Source organism: Episyrphus balteatus, chromosome 4, assembly GCF_945859705.1.
Source record: "Episyrphus balteatus chromosome 4, idEpiBalt1.1, whole genome shotgun sequence".
Taxonomy (NCBI): Eukaryota; Metazoa; Arthropoda; class Insecta; order Diptera; family Syrphidae; genus Episyrphus; species Episyrphus balteatus.
Window position 1 is genome coordinate 31,614,181 of NC_079137.1, and position 24,159 is coordinate 31,638,339.

A 24,159-nucleotide genomic window follows, 5' to 3' on the forward strand; every position below is an offset into this window, starting at 1 on the left:
TCGATGAATAATTAGGATCGAAAATGACCCCTTTTCCCAAAGCAAAGAGAATAAATTATAAGTTTAAAGAGTGTAAACATGGTAATGAATTTATTGTTTTTTTTTTTTTCTAGATTTTTGTTTATATCAGCTTTGGATCATCGTTGTAGTACCTAAACTATGAAAGGTTAGTTTTTTTAGGGGCAAGTTATAGCTGTCACTGGAATTTTTATTTTAGGTTTTTAGCCAGTGATGAAGCAAAAAATAAAGTTTATAAATTTTTTTTTTAAATCCAGAAAAGATTGAAGCTCTAGCAGCATGAGCATCAGAAAAATTAATTCCAGATTCTTTATGATTGGTATCGACACAAAATTTCACCCTCTATAGCAGTACCTAAAAATTCCCCTATTGGTTTTTTTTATGCCGTTTTTAAAATGAAAAAGTAGGAGAGGAGATGTAGGTCGATCAAATTGCTAATGCTATCTGGCCAACACATTATTTCTAGATGTTTTTTAATGCAGATGCAGAGTCGAATGTACCTACATTTAAAATTCTTAGTGCCTTGTTAAAAGACGGGCGATATGACAAATACTAGGTACTACGTTTATGCGAGCTGAGCTTAGATTAGGGGGCAACACAAATTATGGTTTTAATAAATACAAGACGGTCTTTCGTCGACAGGGATACTCTGATAAATTTTCGGTTGCCGAATTTCCTCGGAATAATCAACAAATTCATCGTCAATTCTGTTTCGGTAAGCCCAATCGTGAATGGTGGATTTTAGGATGCTGAAAGTTAGTACATATGTAAAATCCATCTTTTTACCGAGTTCCAAAAAGGAGGAGGTATTCAATTCGTATGTATTTTTTACTTGCGATATAGGTAGGGTAGAAGGGGGAGGATTTGCCAGGATTTAGGAAAACTGACTTAACGCAAAGTTCTTACGTTTCTTTTAATTTTTTTATATCTGATATTATTATTGACTTTATTATCTTCACTTAAATATTTTTTTCATCTTGATATATTAATTTTTTCTATTTTCAATAATTTATTCAAAAAAATGAAAAGTGATGTGGCAAAGCCTCCCCAGGTGGGAGGCTTTGCCACGGGGATGGGGAGGGATTGCCAGTTACCTAAATATCAAAGTTAATACAAATAAAACCAATAATCATAAACAAAACTTCTTTTTAGCTGAAAATACGAAGAAGGGACTGATTTTAAAGGATTCTGCCATCCTCTTTTGAGGAAGCTTGCTTCTGGCAAATGTGCCCCATGGGGTGCATTTGCCAGAGCAAAACCTACCCAAAAACGAATGGCAAATGCACCCCACAAGCTAATCTTTCCAAAATTTACTTATAACTTTTTTATAAGTTAAACAGTAAAAAAAAATCGCTTCTACACAGCATAGTACACATAATTTTGAAAAGATATTTGTATCAAAAAGTAATTTAACACGACAAATACCTACAATTTACGACGGTTATGTACCTTCATATTTTGGTTCTCAACATTAAAAAACTAACACAAGCGTCTAATTTATTTCGTGTCCAGCCAAAAGCTGTCAAACTTTGTGCAAAGTTTTCAATCATAAATGTGCAACAGAAAATGATTTTTCGGTATTTAATATTCTGTTGGTTTGGAAAAAAACCTGGACTGGCAAAGGTACCCCACTGGCAAATGCTCCCCCTTCTACCCTACTATATATCAAGTTATGCATTCGTACAAAAAAAAAAAGTTGAGATAACATTTTTCCATGACATTACGATGGTAGACAATGCCAAAAAAGTGGGTCCCGGAAGTCCGTCTGTCTGTCTGTCTGTCAGTCTGTCAGTCTGTCAGTCTGTCTGTCTGTCTGTATAAGGAGCTACAGCCTAAACGGATGAACCGATTGATGTCAAACCTGGTATGCAGCGTTATTTGGCGACTCTCCAGAGGGGTTTTTGGAATTAATTTTTTTGGACCAAAAATAACGGTACTTGTCATATACCGATTTTAGTAAAATTAAAATATCTCAAAAACGGCTACAACGATTTTGTTTAAAAAATTCAAGTGTTAGTTTTAAGTTAAGGTCTATCTTTTAATGAAAAAATTTTTTTTTGAAAATCATTATTAACGGTACCTGCCATAGAACCGTTTTTTTCAAATCCGATTATCTCCAAAACTGCTTATTCGATTTGAACGAAACTTTTTGTGAAGAAGCATTTATATAATTTAAATATAAGCCAAAAATAAAATTTTGAAAAAAATAATTTTTGGATTTTTAAAAAAATTTTGAAAATTTTTTTTTGAAAAATCAAATTTTCGAAAACGGGACATTGAATTTTTTTGAAATTTTGTTTTTAGATGTTGACTAGTAATTTCTACAAAATGGCATACCAATTTTATTTTTAAACTTTTTCTCCAAAAAATTATTTATAAAAAATTAGTTTTTTAAAAAACGGCTCTAACGATTTTGAAAATTTTTTTTCTAAAAATGCATGTTAATATATCAATCAAAACTGCATACTTGTTTTGGAGGGCAATTTAATTTCAGATTTTATTTAATTTTTTTTTTAAAAAACGATTTTTTTTTTTCCAAATTTCTACATAAAAAGTCTTAAAAATTTAAGCAACTTTAACTCTAAGAGCAAGTTCGTGCGACCCCAGTCGTGCATTTTATTTTTTTAATGTTTGTTACCTCATAACTTTGGACTGAGTGAACCAATTTTGATAACTATTTTTGTATTGGAAAGCTGGTGTCTGCAGTGTAGAACTATTAGAAAAACCATGAAACCCAGTTTTGATATATGGAAGTCGGTTTTGTTTTTTGATAAAAATGACTATATTAGGTAAGTTTCTTAAATTATGTGATATTTATAATTATGGCATACCTAATGAAAAATCATTTTTCTTTTTTTTTATTTAAGGGGGGAAATCCCTCTGGACGACTGCTTTTTCAATAATTTTTTTTGGAAAACTGAAAGCATTTATTGATATTTGGGAAAGTATGTGATGTTATTGACATTATAAAGTATTGATATAATTTTTTTGAAGTAAAAAAAAAAACAAAATGGCGGCTCTACAGCTCTTTAGAGTTGACGCCTCGAGTTTGCGCCGTGCAAGGCCCAGGCCCTGAAAATTATTTATAATCAAAAAAGAATTTTTTTTCCAATAAAATATATTTATACGCATTGCATGAAACCTAAATTTAGTAAAAAAAAAGTGTAAAATAAAAATTAGAGACCAAAAAAACGAAAAAACACAATGTTTTTTTTATAAACAAATTGTTAAAAAAAATATTTATTGTAAAAATTTTATTGAACTTCATGCAATGGCCAATAAATTAAAGAGTAATTTGCAATTTATTTCAAGCCGATAGCTTCATTAGTTTTTAAGTTACGTTGCACGGCGCGGAAATAAACGCGTTTTTAAGAAAAAGCGTTTAAGTCAATGGGCATGGGTTTCGGGACTATCTAGGGGCTTTTGAGGCTTCATTTAAGGCTTAGACCACTGAAAATAGTTTCTTCGGTTGATAAATGAATTTATAAGGCAAAAAAAAAAATTAATGCAAAAATAAAAATTTCCAGAGTGATTTCCCCCCTTAATATGAATGAGAAGAAGTTTTGAAAATAGAAAATGAAGTTTACAATTGCTGGATTAAAATACAGTTTAAAAGTGTCGGTGCAACATATTCCGTAGGAGGCGATTTGTATCCTAATTCTGTGTTCTGCACTACCTACTCAAAAACATTAAGAAATATTTTGAAGTGAAAACTAGATGAAACGAAAAAGCGTAATGAAAAATCAATTCATTATAACTTTTTTGTTTTAATAGATAGATGAATGAAATTAATGCTGTAGAAAGGTAATTAAATAAACTCTAAATGTGAAAAATTTCAATTAATTTCTTATTCAAAATCCTGAGATAACGGTAAAAAGATGTTCTTTTTCTAAACACGTTTTATCTTTTGATCTAGAGCACATATAAATTTATAGTTTTATCTACATAACTTTAGTACGCATGCTGATAATATTACCTTTCATTTGATTATCCATATAACGCTACGTGCTCTACAATTGAAAACTTGAAAAATACCTCAAAACAACTGTGGAGATCTGTTGTCGATGACCAGCCACCAGTGTAAGAAAAACCGTAATCTTAGTTTGAAATTTCGACATGGTAGGCTTTAAAAAATTCTTATTTTTTTTGTAGGCATGGTAGAAATATGATTGAGGTGTCATATAAAAGGTGAAATAATAAGCTTTTAGATGATTTAAAATTTACTATAGATTGTCATTTAAAAATATATATATTTAATGGTGTCTAACACCAAAGAGATTGATTTTTTTTGCTTTTTTGAAGAAAAGTGATTGGGTTCAAAAAATTCTAGCTCTTTTTGTAGATGCTCCTTAGACATGCTCGATATAAATATTTTGAGCTGAAACAATAAGCTTTGGGATGATATGAAATTTATAATAGGTTGTCATATAAAAAATATGGATTTAAAGGTGATGGAATAAAATAATGTAGATTTTTTCGATTTTTTTTTTTGCAAGAAAAATGATTTTTTTAGGTTTCACTTCTACCACGTGAGAATTGCACACATGATTTTTTTTTACAGCTGTTGTTACTCCTTTACCCAAACCTTTTTATTTTATTACCTAAAAAAGATTTCACTGGAAACAAATGAAAATTCAACTACCTACCTGATATTTGCTTTGAGGATTATATTTGTACAGTTCACCTAACGCAAAGTGGAAATTGAATTAAAAAAAAAAAGATCTCGCGGCAGAATCCTTAATCAAAAAATAACATTACAACATTTTGTTTGCTTAGGTTGTTGTTTTTTATTTTTTTTTTTGTTTTTTTTCGGCGTGAATTTAAGTTTTCCATTTAGAAGCTTTTCCATTGATTTTTATCCAAATAAGTATTCGAGAAAAAGATTATAGGTATTATATACAAATTTCACTCTTCTTTCGTATTGTAAAACTAATTTCAGTGGATATAATACCAATTTAAAAACTTTCCAATTCTAATTTTCTTCAAAAAGCAGTTCTATTAGCCTAAAATAATTTTAAGCCAAATTCGTTCTCCCAAAATCTATCTAATCTACTTTATCAATTCAATTGGGAGTTTTTTTTCTGGAATAAGCAACTTTATTCACGCGAAATGAGAATATAATCTCATTTCATCAACAAAAAAAAAAAACCCGTCAAATGTCCTCGAAGTATAATCCCTCATCGTTTTAAAAAATTAACACCATCTGATGCGCCATGAATATTGTGTAACCACAAAATCCCAACAATCAATATCATGGATTATGTGGCTCCCGGGGGAACATTTATTGATGACATCGTGTCAAAACCTTTGAAATTCTGATTGACTGACACATTACCCAACTAACAATTTTACTTCCACAAGGGTCTAACGAAGCTGTTTCGATTTTAGAAATATTGCTTGTATACGACCATAGAGAAGCCCTTTTGGCCCACCCGAGAAGCTTGATAGGCTTTAGAAAAGTCATATGCAAGTTGATTAGAGAGACTCAAAACATGTGTTTAATGCCTTATAGAAACAAGCAACATTCAAGATTTAAAAATCTGTATTACTGCTACAGGCTTTTAATTTTATTTAGAAGCTCGGAGCAGACTTGTGGAAGCATTGTGAAAGTCTAAACGAGGTATATCCCAAATAGAATAAAGAAAAAAAAATATTTTTTTTTCATTTTTTTTTTTTTTGTTATTACATTTTATTTTTTCATTTTCTTTCTTTGTTTTCCATCCAGACAAGTTTTGCTTCTGAAATTAAATTTCCAAACACAATTATATTAAGAAAAAAACTTCTACTTACTTGACGCATTTTGCTGGATTTGAACCTCGCACATCCTGATTGAAAGTCCGGTACCTTAACCATCGAGCTACTCAGGTATATAATAAAAGAGTTTCAAATTTGGACTAGTTGAAACCAGAACTTTCTAAGGGCTTCGACTTAATTTCTGATGAGTTTCACTATCTTAAAGAATATGGTGACCATTTGTGTTTTTTTTTTTTTTCAAAGTTATTATTTTTGGTTAGGTATTTTCTGATTTTTTTTTTATCTTGTTAAAAATTATTTAATAAAGACTTAATAATATTATATTCTGATTGTCAAATCTTATCATTATTGAGAAGATGAAAGAGAATAACTTTTTACTCAAGAACAATTTTTCCGAAGCCGAAAAAAATATTTTTAATTTTTTTGGGCTTTTGGCTTTTTCTTAAAAATAAGAGAATTAACTTTGTTTTGAACTTAGATAAAAAATCTAAAATGTCCATCACTATTTTATATTTAAATAAGTGGAGAAGATTAAAATCTTGTTTTCCTTTCTTCTCTACTTACTCGAATATGAACTCCAAATTGGTCAGTAAACCATTTTTAATATCACTATTTTAAACCAATTACCGATATGAAAAGATTCACTTTTTTATTTATTTCTTTATAACAATGAATAACAAAACCAAAAATGGTCACCATAATGGCACTTATCCAAATATTTCTTATTCTCATGAGTTTGCCTGACAGTTTAAAAAATTTAGCTTGTACTCACTTTCACAGGGCTTCTAGAAATAAAATTAGTTCGCTTAGGCAAACTTATAAAATTAAATGCTTTTTACAATGTTTTGCTTGTACTTAAAGGATCTCTACAAATATAAATAAATGTCCCCTAACTTCGCTAAGGCAAACATATAAAACTAAAAGCTTTTCGCGCATGCGCCTGAAATTGAACTTCTTTTTTCTCATACAGAGATACAAAATAAACATTTATGTAAGTCGTTATTATTTGAAAGTAATATAAAACATACTTTGTAATATTTTCAATCAAAAACAATGATTCAACAATTTTTTAAATCAAATATTAAAATGCAGTAACTATAACACATCTATTTTGTGGAATATTTGTTTAAAAAGGCAAAACCGTTTAACTGCGGTTTATTTGAAATTCAACGTAATGTTTTTTTTTATTTAATGAATATCACGACTCATATACTATTGACATAATTTCAGTAATATAGAATTATAATAATAAATGCATTTAAGGCAATTGTATAAGTTGTAGGTACTTCTACCATACTTAAATACATACCTAAGTCATTTTTGATTCTAATAATTTTCGAATTGGATAAAAAAAATACAAAGCATTCATAAAGATTTTGTAAGCAGTTCTAATACAATTTCTTTTGCAAAGCCATTTAAAAGAAGTCAGTTATTGGCTTTTATTTCTTGTGCTTCTACAATGGAATTTTATGTGGCCGTATTGAAATTTAAACGAAATGTTTACATTAATGCTTGTAGAAATTTTTAGATTCCACTTGCACTAGGTTTCTAGGAAGCGGTTAACGAAAGTTAAGCCTCGAAAGTTTGAATTTTCGATTCACAAACTAAATACAAGCCCTGTAGAGATAATAGCTGCAAGAAATTAAAAATCTTAACCTCGTGGAAGTAAAATTGTTAGTTGGGTATCCATCTATTCTCTCACAATTCCGCTCAAATAGTCAATTCAAATATATGATGTTTCCCACCGGATGTTATTGTCATATCGATGGTGTACGAAAAGGCACCACACACATATGCTACCTGGGCACATCACGATGATGAAGTACCAAATGCAAACGAGAGTATTTTTATGTTATCCTCTCTCATTGTTGCTTCCTGTACGTACACACGGCACATCTAATCTATACCTATCATAAGCAGTACCATCCAATCCAATCCAATCACCCTGACCTAGCTACCTATGCCCGTTGTTGGTATAGTCTGCTTTGTGTTTAATGTAGCTCGCACTTAAACGCTTCAACCCAATGAAGTCTTCCATGATGTGGAATTAAATTAGAGATTTCTCTCTCCCTTGATTGGGAATTCGTTGAGCTAATCCTATTTAATTTCGCAATTGACAATATTCCCTTGCCTACCCTCCCAATGGTACCTAAATTTATGATCCAAATTGCTCTAGTCGTTCGTTGTCTTTTGTTGCACAGCTTCAACCACCACCATCACGACCGTCACCATCCGCATCCAGGACCATCACTTCACTGTCGTTGTTGTTAAACTCCTGAGTGGATTTCGCTCCAAAATAATTATTAATGTATCGCTATTGTTCTTGAGGGAATTGTTTAAGTTGATATAGGTTCAGGTATAAAGTATTTTGTCATCGCAAAAAGAGGATCTAGGAGCAAAGTTTAAGAAGATCCTGTTTGGAATTTTAAGCGAAACTTCCATAAAACAATTTTGCTCAACAAGTCAAATGAACATTTGGCAAATCTCCAAGGACTATAGCTGTTGACTAAACTTAAGAATTGTTATTTTTGGAGATTATGTATTTGAGTTGCGACTTTGGGTCAGATAAATGTTTTCTATACTGTTTAAGTAAAAGCAAATAAAAAATAAAAATAACTAATTAAGATCCTGAGGGGTTGCCAAATAAATTTACATACAGGGAGGTGGGTACTTAAGTGCCCATAGTTAATTCAATATCGAAAATATTTAATTTTAAACAAAAATATGGAAACAGAATGAGTATCTGCAGGGACGGGTTAGAATATTCATACAGCTTAGCTTATTCCTGATTCGATAAAAGAAATGGCACACGCCAAACACATCAGCTTGTTGGTCATTTCGAAATTTAGTGACTTTTAGCCAACAAGAAGTTCCATGAACCTTTGTTAAGATATGTAATAATAGATTTGAATGATGAAATTGTTACTAAAGTAAAACTGAGTTATAGAAGAATTCAAAATCACAGTAGGTATACAACGGCAGGGATCAGGGAAACGTTTTTAGTATCCTGCAGTTTTTGATTACCTGCTTGAGGTTAAAGTTATGAACCCAAAAGTGCATTTTTAGTTATTGTTTGCTGATGAACCCGTCATAAGGGAAAATATTTCTAAACTTAAATCTTTTGAAGTGAAAACTTCTTTATTATCGTTGCGACAGTAAAATCTGATTATAGTCAACGCACAGCTTAAACTATAGGTAATAGATATAAACATCGTTGATATCTTATTCGATAGGTATAAACTTGAAAGTGAGCACTCAGAAGAGATTTTTCGAAATTCAAAAATTTTATAGGGTCAACAGGGGTAAAACAAAATTGCAAAAAATTGGCTATTTTCTAAACGGTAAGTGAGAAAGTAGAGTTGAATTTTTTTTAATCAAATAATTTTATTCATGGGTTAACAAGGATATTGAACAAGTTCTAAAAAATTTCAAATACCAAGCTATGAAGGGTTTTTTAAAATGAAAACACGTTTTAGACCTTTGACAAACTGGTTATTATAGGACGGACGAATTTTTTTTTTGACAATTTGAAAGATGCCATTAAAAAATTAATGAAAAAAAAAATTAGGCGTATCATACGGTTATTTGAGGCATTGGTCTTGAAATATGGATTTTTGAAAAACACCTTTTTTTTTAGGCAGGGGTATGTTTGAGTGTTTTTTATTTTTAAGAATTTTTCTGAGCGTTTGAAAAATCTCAAACTTATAGGATATTAGCTATGCACGATTTTTGAATAAAAAAACGGGAAAAACAAGTTTTTATTCCCCACATTTTTTGACCGATTTTAACTGGTCTTTTTTATTTTAATAGATAGATAAATGAAATGTTTATTGTAGATAGATAATAAACAAGAATATATGTATTTCTACAAAATTTCAAATAATTTTATACTCACAATCCTGAGACAACGGTAAAAGGAGTTTTTTTTTTTTAATACGTTTATGATCTACAGCACATAAAAATTTATTTAACATTATTTTGAATATAGAAAATATAGCCTTTCATTTAATATATCACACATAACGGTACATGTACCTACAATAAGATACACAATCTTAAATTGAAAAACTTCAAAATTAAAGTAAAAGAAAACAGAGTTCGATTTTTTCGATTTTTTAAAGAAAAATGTTTCTTTTCAATAAATCATTTTTCTTTTAATGCAATGTAAAGACTTAACCCTCTACTTCATACGAAGCCAAATATGGTTTTGTCTGTTTGTATGCACTTTTCTCTTCTCTGTCACAAAAAAATGGTTAAGATTAAATACAATCCTCTTCTTTGTGTTTCTGAGAACCCATAGAGATAGTTTTTTCGTGTGTCCGATACAAAATAAAGGTGTATTTTATGATCACAGGTGAGCCGATCAGTCTTGTGCATTGAAATCGAAAGTGTAGAATATATTCATACTTTAAATGTTAATTACTGCTATGTTTGTAAAGTAAAGTGGAATTAAAAATTTATTTTTGATCGATTGTCTAATTGTGTATGCTATGAACCAATTTTGATTGAAAAAAAATTATTGGCCTTTTGTAATGCAATCTATTTATTTTACTTTGTTTTGTTTTTAAATGATAAATATTTATTTTTTGATATTTTGAATTTTATTTTTTACATAATCTGAATAAATAAAATTAGTAAAATTTCTTACCCCTTAATGCATACGAAGCCAAATTTGGCTTATAAACAAATTTTTTAAACAAATTAATTTAAACAATTTTTTTTTATGTAAACCGTTTTGAAACAACCCAAAGAACCCATGTAAAGCATTTTTTAATTTTTTCGTCCGCTAATATTAATTCATGCAGTAGAGGGTTAAATATAGATTTGCACATGATTTTACACACTTTCTTTGGTAAGCAATTCCTTGATTTTGATGTTTGAGGCATCAATCAACATTTTTTAAGGATTCATTTATACCACGTGTGAATTGCACACATGTTTTTTACAACTTCAATTTTCACTGTTAAAACCATATTTTTCTCCGTTTATGTTTCGATAGCTTTCATTTTTAGAAATGTGCGTTTGAAAAAAACGATATTCATGTAGGTATTTCGGTTACATAGTTTTTATACAAAAATACATAATTAAATTAAAAAAAACTTCACTTCCTTTTTTTCGCACTTTGTCCTTTTTTTTACAATTTAGAGATAAATGCATTCATTTTGCCTCCAACAAAAAAAAAATATTCGCTATGACTACTACGACTACAAGGAATGTAAAAATACCAAAATTTAAAGCTTCATTACTTTAATTTAAAGACTTGTATCATTTTAATTTATGAAAGATATAAAATTATTTGTTAATTTCCGCTTCCTAACTTTTGCATTTATATAAACATCATTAAATTAGCAAACGAACAAAATTTTCAACACTCGCAAGTTTTAATTTAAATTAAATTTACTCACTTCCCAATTAGGTTTTTGCCTTAAGACACACAAGAAAAAAGAAGAAATAATTCTCCCTCTCGCATGTCATTCAACAAAAATCCTTTTATAGATGATTCAATTTACTTGAATACACAGTATAGCATAGAATTTAAATTTAAATTAATCTCTACGACATAGTATCACTTTAATTGCTTAACTATGCATCGAAATGGCGCAATACAATCTCTCTCTATTCACACTGTAACACTCTCCACTCTCTACTGCAAAGCTATGTAAACTATGTACAAATATGTACCCTACAATGTAGTGAATGTATATGCCTAAGCTTAACATTCCAAACGTCTACAAAATGCAACAAACAACACAAAAAAAAGGTCCTTTGAATCTTGCTATGCAAACTGCAGACATTCCACACTTGAAACCATCTCTAATGAGTACCTACCTAACTCGCACCTTTATCGTATACGAAAGCACGACGACGTAAAGGTGGCAGGTTTAATTCACAGGAAGCAAGTTAATTACTTACTTTTCTTATACACATATATCTACTTCCAAACCAAGTTCTGAACTTAAATACGTACACATACACAAACATAGAAGAATTGAAGTAATGCATCTTATACAGTGCACTGAAAAAAGTACTGATTCTTTTTTTTCTTCTGTTTTTTCTATGCGAAGTAATCTTCTTCCATCTGCATATTTACCTACGAATTAAATTCGTGAAAATGTGTTATTATAAAATCCAGGAGAGACTTTTATAGGATGGAATTTTCGTTGTGAATAAAATGAAGAAGCCTTTTCATAATGCCTCTATATATTTTTTTCTATCTATCTTGGCATCTATATAGGGAACAAAAACTTGATTATTCGAGCAGCACAGAAGAAGAAAATGAAGTGCAGTCAAAACCGTTGTAAGAAAAACATTGTAAAAGTCCTTATTTTCCTTTGCTAACTGTTTTACGTGAGTTACAAAAGTAGCAAGAAGGAATGAAAAGAACTTAAACAAAAAAAAAAAAAAAACAAAAATGGCAGAATTGTGTAATTAAAATTAGAAATGCGCAAGGCAACGTCAAGAAGGAGTATAAATTGGAATGAATACACCACGCGGTAGCCAGAGCATTGTTCATTCAACTTGAATTCCCTAGCAAAAAATGATAGAAGAATCTCCTGGCTTTTTAGAGTGAGGTCCAAGCAGCCTTAAGAAATTTCAATTTGTTCGTTTCGTTGTGAAATCGAGAAAGGAGATGGTAGCTTGTTCGTCCTTTCTCCTTTTTTTTTGTTTTCTTTTGCCTTTGCTTTTGCCTATGTTTCCATGTCTAAATGGGCTTGTCCTAGTGAGCTAGTCAAAAGGATAACCAACATCGAAGACCAAATTAATTTGTCATTTGAACACTGTACAAACGCACACGCAAAAGAAAACACTTATTTTTTGTTTTCCTATTTCTAGGTCATCCAAAGGAAAAGTCTCGAAAATCCTCTTCAAGTTTGAAAGTTTGAAAAAAATAGAATATATAAAACTTACCTGCAACAAAAGCCGTTCGTCCGCCCAAATAGCAGCCTGCTTCCAATCGATTTTCGACTCAAATGGCAGCACCCATGCATTCGACAATAGCACCGGAATACAACCCGCTTGAAGAGCTTCCAAAAACCTTTAAATAAAGAGAAACACACACAACGAGACAAAAAAAAAAAGAAAGAAAAGAAAAACAAGAATAAACGAGGTTAGGAAGAACTTAATTTCTCAAATTCACGAGGATAACAGAATTAAATTCCTCGGCGCATTCATTGCATACCTAAACGATCCCAATCGCCTGCCACGTGGAACTAAGCAGAATGTCGAGTTCTGGAGTAGCGTTTCATAGTCATACCTGAAACGAAAAAAAAAATAAAAAAATTTATTAAAAAAAAAAATTAAACTTTTGAATTGAAAACTTTATCCTAGCTTTGGCTACGTTATACTGCTACTATTTATAGTCCCTGTTAACTCCTTCCATTGTACTTTTTCATTGCGTTATTTCAACAGAATGACGAAGGAGAGAGGGAAGAGGAAAATATTCAGGAATCAGGATTTTCATTGTATTTTATTATTATTTACGGGAGTCTTAACAAAAATGCAGAAATAAATAATCACAAATATGTCCGTCGGTCGGTATATATGGTGTGGTGGTGGTGGATTAATAATAAACGGTAAAGAGCACTTTTATACATACTTAAATAAAATGGGATCGAATTCAAAATGTGAAAACTTGTTCAACTCATTCTCTGTTTCAGTTTTAGTTCTTTTTGCGTGAGTTTGTTTGCCATTTTTTTTTTTTTTGTATTTGTTAGTGTTGGCTTACAGTGATTTCACGCATTTTTACGTGTGATGATGTAGGCACTTTCAGTGTGACGTTAGGCATTTGTGAAAATATTCCAAAGTGAGATTTTGATAAAACATGACGTTTAATGATGATAGGAATTACGAATAATAGTGGGTGAACGAACGAACGGTACTTGAACGTGCAACGTAAAGAGTGGTACGATTTAATTGAAACTTTGGCTTTGTTTCGACTTCCGAATGTTTTTCGCAAAAGCTGCTTTGGTTTATTTCTGTCTTTTTCCAAAAACGACTCTAACATTAAAATTTGTGTGTGTAATAAATCAAATAAGATGTATTCGTCGATTAAAAAAATATTTTTTTAACCATTATAAACAATACCTGCCATAGGATCATTTTTTTTTATTCCTGAATTTCTCGTAAGCAATATAGACGATTTACTATACAGTACAATACAGTACTCTAACAATTAAAACTGTAACAACAAAAAATTTTTGAATTTAAAAAATTTTTTTTTTTTTGAAAAATATAGGTAGGGGAGAGTGGGGCTAAATGTAACAGGGGTAAGAATTAACAGCTAAAAAAAGCGATGTTCCTTTCAATATTAAGAAACGCGTAAAGGAGAAAAATGCTCAATTTTTGCATATCTACCGGCACATTTTCTTCAGATGAAGATTAGACAGGGTGAGAAGTTACACTAGTGGTGCTCAAAAAATGCATGTTTGTAACTTTTTTTTTAAATTTTATTTTCGGTCTACCTCTTTACCCGAAAAAGATAGAGTGCTAAGTGTTTTTTTGTTATATGCAACTGTGTTTTGGCTCAAATTGCGTGTATATTAGACTGGGCCAAAAAAAAAAAATATTTTTTTTTTTGAAATTAACTTCGAAAATCTTGTTCAGGATGATGAAAAAAAAATTTGGTGAAAATTTGAGCCGTTAAAAAAAATTTTAAGAGGTCTATCATCGGTGTTTTTTATTTTTATACATGATATGATGTTTTACAACAGAACTGCTAGACGATCAAAGTAAAAAAAAATTCTGTTCATTTTTTCTTATATAAAATTAAATTTCCTACAAAAAAGATCTTATTGAAAATTTTCGTCAGACGAGCCGTATTCGAGTAATTAAGCTTTTTAAATCGAAGTGTTTTTTCAATTTGACTGTTTCACTTTGGAATTTTGTGATGAGCAAATAAGTGAATAAAAAAATAAAACCACGACAGATTCTTATAGGAAATTTAATTCTCTACAAATAAGGTCTTGTAGTAATTTTCCCTAAATTGAGTTCTTAAGAAGTTATTCACGATTTAAATCGAGAAAAAAATTAAAAAATCAATTTTCAATTTCAAAATTTTCTAATTCACTGAAAATCCAATATTTTCAAATTAACAAGATGTTTTCTTGTAGGGAATTAAACGTTCTATAAAAAGTTCCTTGGCAGCAAATTAATTGCTTTAACCGTTTAGAAGATAATCGTATTCAAATCGCAAATGCAAACTTGTCATAAGAAAACTATTGAAATCAGTGGGCATTGGTTTTGATACGAATATCTTCTTAACGGTTAAAGCAATTAATTTGCTGCCAAGGAACTTTTTATAGAACGTTTAATTCCCTACAAGAAAACATCTTGTTAATTTGAAAATATTGAATTTTCAGTGAATAAGAAAATTTTGAAATTGAAAATTGATTTTTTAATTTTTTTCTCGATTTAAATCGTGAATAACTTCTTCAAAACTCAATTTAGGGAAAATTACTACAAGACCTTTTTTGTGGAGAATTAAATTTCCTATAAGAATCTGTCGTGGTTTTATTTTTTTATTCACTTATTTGCTCATCACAAAATTCCAAAGTGAAACAGTCAAATTGAAAAAACACTTCGATTTAAAAAGCTTAATTACTCGAATACGGCTCGTCTGACGAAAATTTTCAATAAGATCTTTTTTGTAGGAAATTTAATTTTATATAAGAAAAAATGAACAGAAATTTTTTTTACTTTGATCGTCTAGCAGTTCTGTTGTAAAACATCATATCATGTATAAAAATAAAAAACACCGATGATAGACCTCTTAAAATTTTTTTTAACGGCTCAAATTTTCACCAAATTTTTTTTTCATCATTCTGAACAAGATTTTCGAAGTTAATTTCAAAAAAAAAAATTTTTTTTTTTTGGCCCAGTCTAGTGTATATGTTATATTTATATCAGTTTCGCTGTTTTTTTAAATTGATTTTATGTGCCAAATTTCATGCTGGGGCTAGTTGTAACATTTTTCCGGGGCAAGTTGTACCATGTAAAAACCTACCTATACTGAAAAATTGTTTACCTAATATAATTAACAACCCTGAATATGAATGCTTGTAATTGAATTTGTATTTATTTTGAAATTGGAAAAACATTTTTGAACCACCACTTGAATTCATAAAGCTTATAAAACAATTTATGAATTCGAATAACTTTTATTCAAGACTACTGTCAAATTTTCTCTGGAAATGTTGGATTTGCTCCACTTTTTACAAATTTGCACCAAAATTTCATGACTGAGGTTTGTTTTTATTGTTATTAATTAAAAATAAATAAATATAAACAAATAAAGGTATTTTTCTCTTATTTTTAGTTCTTGGTACAACCTACCCCGGTATGTGTTACACTTTGCCCCGTATGTGGGGTAAGTTGAAACAACACGATTTTTTTTTTTTGGAAGCTTTATTTTTCAACATTACCGTTATGTTTTGCTAAATTTGTATAATGGATCTTGGAGCTAAAGCATGGGTCTTTAATTTAAAAAAGGTCTGGTTGACCCACTTTCAAATTTGTAGGAGAACTATCGATTTTAGAAAAAAGTGTTACATTTGGCCCCACTCTCCCCTACCTATTTTTTACTTGCGATATAGGTACTATAGGTACGGTGACCATCCGTCCCGGTTTACCCGGGACTGTCCCGTATTTTTACAGCTTGTCCCGGGTTTTTATTTAAGAAACCCGGGACGTGTAAGTGTCCCGTATTTTGTAGTTTGTCCCGTGATTGTCCCGTATTTGCAAATTCTCTGATTTTTTCATTCAAAATTTTAAAAACTTTGTACGAAAAACAAGATAAGCAGTGGTTGCAAATTTAAAGTTTTTCTAATTTGTTCGTATAAAAGCGTCAAGCCTAGTTTGCTGCCGAAGCAAAACGAAAATTTTTCTGAGTCTCCCAAAGTAAAAAAAAAATCTTTTGGAGCAAGAAAAATTACCTGCACCGTTAAGTATGACAAACGATTGAAAACTCTCCAATTATTCTTGCACAGGTAAGAATTTCGTTGGTTAAGCTACGTAATGTGCAATGAAAAGTAAAATTTTCTTTTAGGTTTTTGTTGAGCTCGTTTTATAATTTTCAATTTGCCTCTAGACTAGGCTTTAGTTTTTAAAATTTGTCACCAATTATATTTAACTCCAGTTTTTATTTGCCAGGTTGAAAAGCTCCATCAGGGAAAGTTTTTTCGAATAAAGAACAGAAGAGTTAAGAACCCACGTTGTCTAGTAATTTCAGCTAAATTTCAAAAATTTTAAGGACATGTTAGAAGTTTATTTAAAGATTATACAATTTCAAATCATTTTAAATAAAATTAAAATGTTAAAAAATAGCTCTCCGATTTTGATTGAAAAAATATTTTTTTAGAAGTGATTAACAGTACTTATTAAGTATAAAAACGCTTCCTTTATTTTGTATATGACTTAAATGATTTCAACGAAAATGCTCCCATAAAATTATTTAAGAAATCTTTATATCAAAATGGAGCAAAAATTATGAAAACGCATTTTAAAAAATTTCAATTTTTATTTATTTTTATGTTTTTAAAGAATCAATATTTTCAAAACCATCCGAAATATTTTGTATGTGTCCCGGGTTTTGCTTCTGGAAATATGGTCACCGTAACTATAGGGCAAGTTTAGGATTCGTAAAAAAAATCGAACTCGAGATAACAATTTTACATGACATTACGATGATGGAGAATGCCAAAAAAGTGGGTCCGGCAATTCTGTCTGTCTGTCTGTCTGTCTCTATCTGGAGCTGCAGCCTAAACGAGTGAAGTGATTTTCTTCAAACTTGGTAGTTAGCAGTTTTTGGTGATTCCCTAGAGGGGAAATTGAAATTTTTTTTTTATGACCAAAACTAACGGTACCTGCCATATAACGGAAATAGAAAAGTTAATTTTTTTCAAAAACGGCTCTAACGATTTTGATTAAAATTTTTGTGTGTAGTACAACACATAAGAGCCAACTTTTTAAATAAAAAAAATATTTTTTGTACCGTTATTAACGGTACCTGTCATAAAACGGTTTTTTTCGTTTCTGAATATCTCGTACAACATTAACCCGATTCAAATGAAAATTTTTATACAAAAGTGTGTAAGTAAAGATAATATTAAAATTTTAGAAAATTTTCAAAAAACGCATTTTTGGTTTTTTAAAAAATATTTCAAAATTTTTTTTTTGAAAAATCAATTTTTTGAAAACGGATTAATGAAAAATTTTGAAATTTAGTTTTAATGTGTAAATTAATTATTTCTTCAAAATGGCATCCTACGACCCCAGTCGTGCAATTTATTTAAAGTGGGTTGATACATTTTTTAGTTTGGTTTTCTTAAAAAAGCATTCCTACCATTTTTTTTTTTTTAAAAAACCTGATCATTCTTTTTAGCGGAGTTATTCACAAAAATGCATTTTTCGGGATATTTTACTTCTAAGCTTATATCTTTGCTCCAGTTTGTCGTAGACCAAAAAATAAACATACATTCTCTTCCTTATACAATTCTATCTATCGTTGTATTTAATTTCATTGTATTAAAGTGAGTTACTACAAAATGGCAACCAGTTAAAGTCAAATTCTAGTTGTTAAAAACCACATTTTCGTTTTTATTTAGAAAAAAAAAACAAATATTATGGTTAACATTTTTCTAACTTATTTTGTAGCCCTCTTAATTTCCTGCATTTTGCATTTATCGCTAAAGATGGCCGAGAAATTGATAAAAGAACGCACGACAAACCGGTGCGAAACCACCCAAAAATATCGTTCGTTACAACATTTTCTATCGATTTGGTGCACATTCTTTTTGTTTAAACAAAAAAAAAGTAAATAATATTAAGTCGAAATGGTTTTTTTGTTTATCAAACTCTTGCCTTATTATTTTGCAATCGGTGCAAGTATTGGCTAACAAAATAAAATAGGTACTATTGTAGCCATTAAAATTATCTACAATTAAAAAAAAATAGCTCTCTACGACATACACGAGCCCAGGAATTATTTTTTTTTAAAGTTCCAAATGACCATTGAAAAACATGAGGCAAATCTTCTTATACATAATAAGAAACAATGAAAACAACCCCTCTCACCGAGAACTATTATTTGACTTCCTTAAAATTATAATAACTCGGCTCCGGTGGGTCTCAAGAGCTATTTTTTTTTTTTTGAATTGTAGATAATTTAAAGGACTTCAATAGTATTTTATTTTGTTAGCCAATAATAACTAATAACTTCCTAGTAATTCTAGATTTGATAAAAACTTAAACCACTCCCTTTGGACGCGCATATTTTAAAAAAAGTTCGCCACCTACGTTCCTACAGATTTTTTTTATACCACAAGTGTTTAAAAATTTTCATAAAATATTTTTTTTTTTTATTTTGCATCGAAAAACAAATTTCAAAATTTTTTTAAAGAAAAGATGCAATAGTTATAAAAACTTTTAGTGAGACAAATATTGTAGAAAATTATAAAAATACGAAATTTATAAAATTCATTTATTCGCGGTTGTGGTTAAAGAAAACGTAAGATGATGAAATTTAAAGTACACTGAACGAAAGAAAGCTAATATTTTCAAAACTGGTTGCGATAGAAACATTTTCTTTTTGGTTTTAGAACAGTCAAAAGTGCACTTATCAGCCATTTCAGGCTTATCCATTTTCTACCGGACACCCTGTAGTTATGTGATTGTCCCGTATTTGCAAATTCTCTGATTTTTTCATTCAAAATTTTAAAAACTTTGTACGAAAAACAAGATAAGCAGTGGTTGCAAATTTAAAGTTTTTCTAATTTGTTCGTATAAAAGCGTCAAGCCTAGTTTGCTGCCGAAGCAAAACGAAAATTTTTCTGAGTCTCCCAAAGTAAAAAAAAAATCTTTTGGAGCAAGAAAAATTACCTGCACCGTTAAGTATGACAAACGATTGAAAACTCTCCAATTATTCTTGCACAGGTAAGAATTTCGTTGGTTAAGCTACGTAATGTGCAATGAAAAGTAAAATTTTCTTTTAGGTTTTTGTTGAGCTCGTTTTATAATTTTCAATTTGCCTCTAGACTAGGCTTTAGTTTTTAAAATTTGTCACCAATTATATTTAACTCCAGTTTTTATTTGCCAGGTTGAAAAGCTCCATCAGGGAAAGTTTTTTCGAATAAAGAACAGAAGAGTTAAGAACCCACGTTGTCTAGTAATTTCAGCTAAATTTCAAAAATTTTAAGGACATGTTAGAAGTTTATTTAAAGATTATACAATTTCAAATCATTTTAAATAAAATTAAAATGTTAAAAAATAGCTCTCCGATTTTGATTGAAAAAATATTTTTTTAGAAGTGATTAACAGTACTTATTAAGTATAAAAACGCTTCCTTTATTTTGTATATGACTTAAATGATTTCAACGAAAATGCTCCCATAAAATTATTTAAGAAATCTTTATATCAAAATGGAGCAAAAATTATGAAAACGCATTTTAAAAAATTTCAATTTTTATTTATTTTTATGTTTTTAAAGAATCAATATTTTCAAAACCATCCGAAATATTTTGTATGTGTCCCGGGTTTTGCTTCTGGAAATATGGTCACCGTAACTATAGGGCAAGTTTAGGATTCGTAAAAAAAATCGAACTCGAGATAACAATTTTACATGACATTACGATGATGGAGAATGCCAAAAAAGTGGGTCCGGCAATTCTGTCTGTCTGTCTGTCTGTCTCTATCTGGAGCTGCAGCCTAAACGAGTGAAGTGATTTTCTTCAAACTTGGTAGTTAGCAGTTTTTGGTGATTCCCTAGAGGGGAAATTGAAATTTTTTTTTTATGACCAAAACTAACGGTACCTGCCATATAACGGAAATAGAAAAGTTAATTTTTTTCAAAAACGGCTCTAACGATTTTGATTAAAATTTTTGTGTGTAGTACAACACATAAGAGCCAACTTTTTAAATAAAAAAAATATTTTTTGTACCGTTATTAACGGTACCTGTCATAAAACGGTTTTTTTCGTTTCTGAATATCTCGTACAACATTAACCCGATTCAAATGAAAATTTTTATACAAAAGTGTGTAAGTAAAGATAATATTAAAATTTTAGAAAATTTTCAAAAAACGCATTTTTGGTTTTTTAAAAAATATTTCAAAATTTTTTTTTTGAAAAATCAATTTTTTGAAAACGGATTAATGAAAAATTTTGAAATTTAGTTTTAATGTGTAAATTAATTATTTCTTCAAAATGGCATCCTACGACCCCAGTCGTGCAATTTATTTAAAGTGGGTTGATACATTTTTTAGTTTGGTTTTCTTAAAAAAGCATTCCTACCATTTTTTTTTTTTTAAAAAACCTGATCATTCTTTTTAGCGGAGTTATTCACAAAAATGCATTTTTCGGGATATTTTACTTCTAAGCTTATATCTTTGCTCCAGTTTGTCGTAGACCAAAAAATAAACATACATTCTCTTCCTTATACAATTCTATCTATCGTTGTATTTAATTTCATTGTATTAAAGTGAGTTACTACAAAATGGCAACCAGTTAAAGTCAAATTCTAGTTGTTAAAAACCACATTTTCGTTTTTATTTAGAAAAAAAAAACAAATATTATGGTTAACATTTTTCTAACTTATTTTGTAGCCCTCTTAATTTCCTGCATTTTGCATTTATCGCTAAAGATGGCCGAGAAATTGATAAAAGAACGCACGACAAACCGGTGCGAAACCACCCAAAAATATCGTTCGTTACAACATTTTCTATCGATTTGGTGCACATTCTTTTTGTTTAAACAAAAAAAAAGTAAATAATATTAAGTCGAAATGGTTTTTTTGTTTATCAAACTCTTGCCTTATTATTTTGCAATCGGTGCAAGTATTGGCTAACAAAATAAAATAGGTACTATTGTAGCCATTAAAATTATCTACAATTAAAAAAAAATAGCTCTCTACGACATACACGAGCCCAGGAATTATTTTTTTTTAAAGTTCCAAATGACCATTGAAAAACATGAGGCAAATCTTCTTATACATAATAAGAAACAATGAAAACAACCCCTCTCACCGAGAACTATTATTTGACTTCCTTAAAATTATAATAACTCGGCTCCGGTGGGTCTCAAGAGCTATTTTTTTTTTTTTGAATTGTAGATAATTTAAAGGACTTCAATAGTATTTTATTTTGTTAGCCAATAATAACTAATAACTTCCTAGTAATTCTAGATTTGATAAAAACTTAAACCACTCCCTTTGGACGCGCATATTTTAAAAAAAGTTCGCCACCTACGTTCCTACAGATTTTTTTTATACCACAAGTGTTTAAAAATTTTCATAAAATATTTTTTTTTTTATTTTGCATCGAAAAACAAATTTCAAAATTTTTTTAAAGAAAAGATGCAATAGTTATAAAAACTTTTAGTGAGACAAATATTGTAGAAAATTATAAAAATACGAAATTTATAAAATTCATTTATTCGCGGTTGTGGTTAAAGAAAACGTAAGATGATGAAATTTAAAGTACACTGAACGAAAGAAAGCTAATATTTTCAAAACTGGTTGCGATAGAAACATTTTCTTTTTGGTTTTAGAACAGTCAAAAGTGCACTTATCAGCCATTTCAGGCTTATCCATTTTCTACCGGACACCCTGTAGTTATTTTTACCTGCGATATAGGTACTATACATATATATCAAGTTATGCATTCGTACAAAAAAAAAAGTTGAGATAACATTTTTCCATGACGATGGTAGACAATGCCAAAAAAGTGGGTCCCGAAAGTCCGTCTGTCTGTCTGTCTGTCTGTCTGTATAAGAAGCTACAGCCTAAACGGATGGACCGATTAATGTCAAACTTGGTATGTAGCGTTATTTGGCAACTCTCCAGAGGGGTTTTTTGAATTAATTTTTTGTACCAAAAATAAAGGTACTTGTCATATACCGATTTAAGTAAAATTGAAATATCTCGAAAACGGCTTCAACGATTTTGTTTAAAAAATTTAAATGTTAGTTTTAAGCTAACGTCTATCTTCTAATAAAAATTTTTTTTTTGGAAAATCATTATTAACAGTACCTGCCATAGAACCGTTTTTTTTTTCAAATCCGATTATCTCCGAAATTGCTTATTCGATTTCAACGAAACTTTTTGTGATTAAGCATTTATACAATTTAAATATAAACCAAAACACAAATTTCCAAAAAAATAATTTTTGGATTTTAAAAAAAAATTTGAAAATTTTTTTTTGAAAAATCAAATTTTCGAAAACGGGACATTGAATTTTTTTTTGAAATTATGTTTTTAGATGTTGATTAGTGATTTCTACTAAATGGCATACCAATTTTATTTTAAAACATTTTTTCCAAAAAATTATTTATAAAAAATTAGTTTTTTAAAAAACGGCTCTTACGATTTAAAAATTTTTTTTTTCAAAACTACATACTTGTTTTGGAGGACAATTTGATTTCAGATTTTATTTTATTTTTTTAAAAAACGAATTTTATTTTTTTCCAAATTTCTATATAAAAAGTCTTAAAAATTTAAGCAACTTTAACTCTAAGAGCAAGTTCGTGCGACCCAGTCGTGCATTTTATTTTTTTTCGTTCGATAGCCTTAAATTTTAAAGGTTGAAGAGAAAGTTTTATCATAAGAATTCAATTAAAATGAGAAAATTAAAACCAAAAAAAAAAAAAAAAACGGAAACAGAAATATGTTTTTAGAACCTACATTACATTTATAAATATAAATTTAAAGACAGGTAAAATTTTTCAACTACTTTTTTTTTTTCAAAATACACTTCATTCAATTTACTTAATTTTAATTTTTAAGAATTGTATTAACGAATCATTTTCGTAATTGACCCAATTTATAGTTACGGGTATTGGAAGAATTTAGTTGTGTGATTTTCGAAGATAGGAAGCAAAATTCAAAAGAATAATAGACAATAATTAGGTACCTCCTAAGAAGAATATTACTTAAATTTTATAAGACCGGAAATTGAATCGTATTTTCTTTAAGTTGTTAGAGCAAGTACATGGAACGTATTTGTATACTTTAATTATTGTATTTTTTTGTTTTTGTTTTTTTTTTTTTATACTACATGAACATATACTTCACTTTTTTATGTTTCCCAGTGCGAAAATTTAAAATGAGCAAACAACAAGAGCACCCGGTGGTACCCATACCAATGTAGCCAAGTACCCAATCCACCCACGTTTGCCTTATTCCTGCCCATTCTACCCTCTGTTCAGCTAACATGGATGACGATGAAACTTTAAGAGTTTAGTTGTGTGGAAAATTGCATTCAGGAGCTCCTGGATGTATTTTTTTTTTGTGTTTTGTTTTTCAAGAGACGACGCGAGGTTCGAACGATAACGGCGGCGTGCGGCGAGGAAGGAAAAAATATTCTATGGAGCGGACATACCGGAAACGAGAAACCAGCCC

General features: G+C 29.6%; 1 protein-coding gene across 1 annotated transcript in view; it reads right to left on the bottom strand.

The window, feature by feature from the left end:
• Window positions 1–24,159, bottom strand: part of LOC129919147 (exostosin-1) — a 286,145-nt gene that overhangs the window by 75,019 nt on the left and 186,967 nt on the right. The window contains exons 4-5 of the mRNA XM_055999997.1: window positions 12,953–13,027; window positions 12,682–12,808 (exon numbers count right to left, since the gene is read on the bottom strand). Coding sequence (XP_055855972.1) covers window positions 12,682–12,808; window positions 12,953–13,027 — 202 coding nt within the window. The remainder of the gene's footprint in view (window positions 1–12,681; window positions 12,809–12,952; window positions 13,028–24,159) is intronic.